This window comes from Aptenodytes forsteri, unplaced genomic scaffold (genome assembly GCF_000699145.1).
Source record: "Aptenodytes forsteri isolate BGI_AS27 unplaced genomic scaffold, ASM69914v1 Scaffold217, whole genome shotgun sequence".
Lineage (NCBI taxonomy): Eukaryota > Metazoa > Chordata > Aves > Sphenisciformes > Spheniscidae > Aptenodytes > Aptenodytes forsteri.
Window position 1 is genome coordinate 4,533,667 of NW_008796222.1, and position 7,520 is coordinate 4,541,186.

Here is a 7,520-nt window from a genome sequence, read left to right on the forward strand (position 1 = left end):
GCATATCACTTACCAGTGACAGATCGTGGCTTGACTGCTGGCAGAAGTAGTGTGAACCTCATTCCCAGCTCCTTGAAGAGAGCAGGAGACCTGCAAGGCTACTCTTGGAAGACTGTGAAGGGCTGGGGAGGAAAATCTGGTTCACGTTGATGATGTAGAGTAGATGTGGACCCTGGAGTGGACAAACTTTTGATCTATACTATCTTCCTGCAGAGGGAACTGCTTGGCTGGAGGGTGAAGCCAGGGTGTACTCCAGCAGTTATACAGGATGGACTGTATAATCAGGAGATAAAGACCACTCTGCAAAGCAGAGGAGAAAACTAAGCTGACTATATAGATATGTCTCTAGTTTCTTCTGATGGCACTGTTCCACTTCATGTAAACTTTGGAGCAGGATCAGAGATCTGATTTTCTTCCAAATGAGCAAACACCATGATCAGCTGGAATAGCTCAATATCAAACTTAATCTGTGGCTTGATTCATATTTATTTATTTATTTAAGCAAAGTGTTACATCCCTGGTACAATGGACTGAGTCCATTTTAGTCTCATCCTCAATGTTTTACTCTTTTAAAAATTAATTTCCCTAGATTTTTCCACAGACCCTTCATTTAGAATGAAATTCACCTTTCAACTTTAGAAGGAACTTAATAGTGTAGGTAATTTTTTATATTCTCTTGTAAAATTATTTTAAAACTGCCCATACTATCAATTATACAATGACAAGTATTTCTCTAGTTTCAGAAATGGAACTGAAAGAGAACTGTTATATCTAGGGCACTGAAGGTAGTTCATCAGCTCTTTTCAGGAGCCAGAAGCTGGATAACTGCTATCTTAAGCATGCCTGGATATTGGCCATGTGATCTCTAAAATTAAAGTACTTACCAAGAACTGAAAGCTGGGGACTGTCAGAAACTCATAGCCTTGTGGACTGGGTGTGGAGGAGGAATGATCCAGTATATCAGTCAGTGGATGGCACACCTACTTGTGAAAAAAACGTGTAGAGTCAAAGTAAAGATGCTGTTTGAGGATGCTCTGCGTCTGGGCTAGTTTTTGAAGGCTGATCATACTTTGAAGATGAGTCTTGGTAAAGACTGTATTAGAGAGAAAGGAAGGGCTGTTTATTGTCCACCCCTGTATTACATACAGTTGGTATTTTTACTGTAGTGGAGATTTTCTAAAAGATGTCATTTTAATTAAATTTTGAGTGATCTCTACGTATCGATGTGAAACAGGTGACTAATCAATAAAGTCAGCTTCTGAACAAAACTGAATGATATGAGAACATTAAATATGACAAGAATAAAAAGGCATATAATATCAAACTCTAAATGTACAATTTTACTGTATGTCTCTTTTTACTGTAGCAACAAGGGCACAAGGGCAGTATGAACATGTGGCCCTTTATTTGGTCAAGGATAATAATCAACTAAGCCAAAAGGAAGGGAAGTAGATTTTCCTAGTTCAGCCACTAATATAATATTTTACGTGTTTCCAATTGTGTAACCATTGCTCCATGCAGCATTGTAACATGCAGCCATTGTTAAATGGGAAAAAACTGTGCAAACAACAAAGAATCCAAAATGTAGAGAAATGGTATCTGGTGTCGCTAATTATGCAATGGGCACGATATTTTGCCTCCCTCCATTTCAGATCCTGGCCCTGCTTCTCTCCTCTTTTACCTGCTCATGCCTCTGTTTGCAGGCTCAGGTCCTGGTCAGAAGTGATCCTGCTGAGCCTTGTAATTGCTGCAAATGTCTGGTGGCCATGGAAGCAGCATAGTTTGTGGTAGGATCTCCTGCTTTCCTGATCCTTCACCATCCTAGTAATGTTGATTACTTGAGGTCTCATCATTAGCAATGACGCAGCATCTCTCTAGAGGCTACAAATACCTACAGTCCTTCCATTAAGGATATCGTTCTCGTCTTAGGCTATGAAAGATGCATCTCTTTTCCATCAGAGAGGCTTCAGCTAATGACTACTTAGAAGTGCATTGATCCTGGCTCACAGCATTACTGACCTAGTCCTGGCCTTTTATTCCAACTTAGTCCTAGCCTTTTATTCTAACTCTTAGCTGAAGCTCATGACTATGTCAGTGACTCTTGCTAATTTCAATAATGAGCATAGATACTTGCAGGTCTTAAATTCATAATTAGTTCAGATTCATTGCTTCATGTTGGCCTGAACCCCAACCATGTCTTTAAATTCCCCACTGACAGCCTCAGAAGTATGACTGACAATGTGATCTCCATCACCTAAACCCTCAAAGTAGTCTCCCTCAATTTCTTCTAGACCTGGCTTTAACCTACATGGCTCATCTTCTTTCATTTCCAAATGTAAATTTCAAATCAACTTTCAGTCTACTCTTAAGACTAGACCTTGAAGGAATCATATCTAGATCACCTGGTCTGGCAGTAGGTTTCATATAAGCTCAACAACCCCTGCTAAATGCAGAAACAACCCACTTTCACCAGTTCCTGCCCAAGCAAATCTTAATTTTAATTCTGACTATAATATGAATCTATATTGGTCTCCCTATATCCTATTTTATCTAGAACTAAGCACAGTTTGTGGGTCCCTCTAAGCAGCAGCATTAAGCCAAGCTTGATGGCCACTTCTAAATCCAATATTGACCCATGGTCTCAGCTTCATGTTGACCCAACCCCTGAAGTTAACCCCAATGCCAAAGCTAACTCAGATTTAAGTACCCTGAGTACCTCACTAAGAAAGCAGCAAACTTTCCTGAATTAACTAAGTTAAGTTAAGCATACCATGCAGGCCCTACTGGCAAGAGCTATAAACCAAGCTCAGGCATTATGCAGGCTCATCCAACATACTACCCTGAATCCAAGCCCATAAGCCCAGTTGTAGCTGTTCCCAAATCCTACAGAGAGAGTTCATCGTAAAAGCTAGAGCTGTGACCTGTTTCAGACTGTCAATTTAGTATAGCTTTGTAGGCCTTTATTTGCAACAGTCATAAGGCCCATACTAGCCAGCCCACCCTTGCCCAGACTCTATCCCCAAGGCTAATATAAAATCTAATCCTATCCCTAAAGCTAGATTAATGATTCCAATTAAATCGTAGCCCAAAACTATTCACACAAAAGGCTGTTACTTACAACCTGGGGCATATCAGCCCCAAAAGTAGCTCTAATCTCTCTTCCCAGTTATCAAAACCAGGTAAGGCCTCATGTGTTACCTGGATCTAATCACTAGCAAGCAGCCGCAACAATTTTAAGTTTATCTTGATGGCCCTTTTTATTTTAGCACAGTAGTATTGGCTGCTGTGGGTCTTCCAGCCTGTAGCAGCACGTCTTTGTCCAGAGGTATGGCATTAATGACCTGTATTGTTACTCTCTTGCTTCTACAGATTCTTGTATTTCTCTGTCTGATCTTTGATTCTGTTCCTAACAGATTCAGTTTCTTTAGTGTCAAATATCTGCTTTTCCAAGAGTAATAAAATCTCTACAGTTTTTCTTTAAGTGCTCTAAGAGTGGGGGTGTTTGTAGTTGTTTCATCTCTGGACCACTTGCTCCATAAGCCTAAAGTCTGCTCAGTTCTGATCCCACACGGAGGGAAACGGCACTGCGCTGTGTCATATAAAGCATCTGTTCCCATTCCAGCGTATCTGTGATCTTCTAATAGTCTGCCTTAAATACAAGGACCTGCTAAACGGCTCATCTCTACCCGCCGCGCTGCAGGCTCCCTTCCTCTCTGTGGCCACTGACCACTCACGTACTGGACGGAGACAGCTGGCAGGATGCTGATCAGACCGGTAAGATGCATTTGGCACGTGGGATGGCAGTAGGATACACAGGTTCACTGTGGAGTACGCAGGAGGAACCGACTGCATCAAACCAGTGTCCAACGCCCAGTTCATTGCAGTTCCACCCTTTTTACAAGTAATTACACTGTGCTTTCACTACACATCTAAAGGTAAAGGTAAACTTTCTTTTGCTAATTTTCAGTCTGGAGCAAAATTCCCATGGTCCTAATTGCCTTCAGAGTCGAAGAACTGCACTTCTCTTCCAGCACGAATTCTGTAAGTTTCCCCATTTCTTGCTGGGCTTGGGACCATGGCACACAAGACAATCGGTTCTTCTTCAATATTGCTTCGTCTTGGTTGAGATAATTTGTATTAGAATCAGTTTTACTCTAGAAGTGGCAGCAGATTTGACCTGTTCATCCACCTCTTTTTTGCCTTTTCTAGCACGAGTTTAAATTCACTGATACTGGCAAATAGATCAAAAGGATTTAATTTTTCATTTTTCCTTCTCAGAAAAAAAAAGCTTCTTTTTTTTCCTTTAGGCAATATTCATTTGACACTACAATTTTTAATCACAGATTTTTTGGCATGTATATATTAAAACCAACATATTAATGCATCCACAAAAATGCAACTGAACTGAGTAATACAAGACCACCAAGTGGCGACTCCGTTGATTCTTCATATTATTTACTGTAATGCTGCTACACAACCAAAGGTAAAAATCTTCCCACGGGGTATCCACAAAAGCTACAAATTATTTCATTTCCCACAGACAAAACTTACTGAATTCATCAAACCACACATTTGACTGAACTAATGGGTCATAAGGTGGAAATTTCTCATTTGGTTTTGCTAGTTACAATTATTATGGTTTTGTCTTGTTCTGCAATGCTATGAGAGATTCCTCTTAACTGGCTGTTTGAATACTAGAATATTTTTTTAGTGCTCTTTGCTGTTGATAATGAACTGAAATTTACAACGTGATACTTCATGCTACTCTGCGTTTTGCAGCCATCACAAGAATCTGCACAGTTAATGATATAATATTGTTTCTTATCTCAGATAAAGTGCAGATAAAGTAATTTACGCCAAAAAAAAACCCACAATGCAAAATGGTTCACGTGAAAAAAAGAAAATGACTGCAAATGATGCATATAAATCACATATGAGTCACTGTGTACCAACTATGCTTATTATGTAGGGCCTGATGGACTAAGACCCTGTCTGCTAGTGGCTGCCTCTTCCTCTAAATTCTAAATATTGCTCTCAACTAAATTCAACAATCGAGATTTTTCCAGCTTAAAGTAATTATTTAGGCCATGCTATTTGTCAGCAGAGGGAGCCAAGCATTTCAGGATAGTGACATATCCCTTCCCTTTGTACTGCCCTTCCCCATCTTATCTCATTGGAATGGGAGCGATCTCCCTCTCTTCACTGACTATAGAGGAAATCTGTGTGACCCGCTTAGATGGGGAACCTGACAGCACTAATTTTAGGAGAAAACACATCCTGTTCTGAATAATCATGAAGAAGGAACTCTTTTGCAGTACTTACTTCACTTGCTGTAAAGCCTTGCCCAATAAATATTTGTTTGAACAGTTTGTATTACCACTACACGTCATTGGGAATTTTTATTGAAACCAAAACTTTCCTGCATCATTATAGCATTTTTGGTTGCAACACAAGACTTCACCCTGAATTAGGAAGCAATTGAGCTGAAGTCTTCTACATCTCAGTTACTGAACTGTGATGTCTCATTTCTGCATAAAGTATTTCATATCAGGAATTATTCATGCGCTAGCCCAGTCACTTCTCCTTACTACTTTTCTGATGCAGTCAGACTTCTCATAGAATCATAGAATCATAGGATAGTTTGGGTTGGAAGGGACCTCTAAAGGTCATCTAGTCCAACCCCCCAGGATAGAAAACACTAAAGGAAGTTATACAGGATTAGAAATAAAAACTTCATCATGGTATCATCCATTTTCTTCCACCAAAAATACCCTACTATCTAATTCCACAATATCCAGCATATATTCAATGGACTGAATGGGAATATGGACATCAAATAACCTCAGAAGACTGGATTTAAATCCAAATCTGAATCTGATGTTGGGACAATCTGATTATAAAGTAACATCTGTTATTTCATGAATGTGTAGCAAGAAGCTTGTTTTGTAAGTCTGTTCTCTTCTCTGTCCTCTTTAATACCATCAGTGAATATTCTTCACCTGGCTTCTCCAGAAACATACATAAATGCATGTTTGTATACAGAATATCATGGCACTTGTAAAATATTTTTTTATTAAAATAGCTGATCTGGAGGGTTGCAATGTTTTTTAGTCATCTTTACTACTTTTGGCCTCAGTATACACAGTTGCCCAAAACCCATGAAAGTTGATGGACATCTTTTTGTGGATTTCCACCAGTAGAGGTTTTGGGCTCATACCACAAAAAATTTTGAAATCCCACGACATTTTTTGGCATAGTTTCATTTGTTTCAGTTATCCAGCTACAGTAGCAGGCTACTGCAATTAGTAGGCTTATGATATTTGCATGTTTTGTTGGTTTTATTTTAAGAGACAGTAGTTTATTTTAAAAGAAAAAAAAATCCCCACAATATGTTTTATTTATTTCCTGAGGACTTTCACTTACACAAGTAGGCACTAAACATTTGAAATTGACTTTCAGCACAACAATAAAAAACTTAAGAATTTGGCTTAGTTTCATTTAAAACAGTAAAAATTGACCTTGTAAACATTTCCATAGGAGGTAGGATGCATACATTTGACAATCTGTCAAATAAGAGAAAGTAAACAGTTACTCTGTGATCCTAATAAATAATAAGCAACACAGGCATTAAATAAACTTTTTTTATACAAAAAAATATAAGTGAAAGACTAAAATAGCATTTTTAATAAATTAGGAATAGATGTAATCATTTCTTTACAACTTAGTCTTGCTTGCAAGAATCACTGGTTCTTTCTGCTCACCCTGAATTTCTGACTGAAAAGCTGTAATGGTGAGAACAATCCTGAGTGATTCACAAGCAGGACCCAATCTGAATATAGCGATTTTTTTGTGTGGAGGGCTGCTAATATCTCTAAAATGGCTCCTTTAACACCTATATGTAATACTTTTCTATTCCACCAACTTGAAGGGGATTGTCATTGTAGCCTTATGTCTGGATTTGGGAAGTAAGCTTAAGGCACTGACACGTCTCTCCCAGTTCAGGTTCCTCCAGCAGCTGCTCCCATGAAGACAGTGTTGATTGGTGGTAAAGATGACACCATATCTCTGCTTGGTGGGCCATGGGACTCCAGATTTTCCTGACAAGGGAACTGACCAGATGTTCCATACATACACTGGGAAGATGTGGTTTGCATGTTTGAAGCTGTGGGAAAAAAAAAGGTTACCATCATTGCAAGTATTCTAGCTATTGAATTTAATAAAAAACACAATCCAATTTCATCTGATGGAAACCCTTATCTACCAGACACACCATCTGAAGGATGGAAATGTTAACACTTCTGTACTTCACTCAATTTACCTATACTTCTACAACTTTTCTTCAGTGGCTCTTTACACCATCAGGGAACAGGTCAAAACCCATGTATAAGAGACTTGTTGGAGAACAAGTCTTCTGAGGAGCGGCTGAGGGAACTGGGGTTGTTTAGCCTGGAGAAGAGGAGGCTGAGGGGAGACCTCATCGCTCTCTACAACTACCTGAAAGGAGGTTGTAGCGAGGTGGG

General features: G+C 39.2%; 1 protein-coding gene across 1 annotated transcript in view; it reads right to left on the reverse strand.

Annotated features, from left to right (window-relative positions):
- Nucleotides 1-6,998: 6,998 nt before the first annotated feature.
- The window catches only part of RFX6 (regulatory factor X6), a 40,102-nt gene continuing 39,580 nt past the window's right edge, over nucleotides 6,999-7,520 (reverse strand). The window contains exon 19 of the mRNA XM_019474603.1: nucleotides 6,999-7,162. Within this exon, the coding sequence (XP_019330148.1) occupies nucleotides 6,999-7,162 (164 nt within the window). The remainder of the gene's footprint in view (nucleotides 7,163-7,520) is intronic.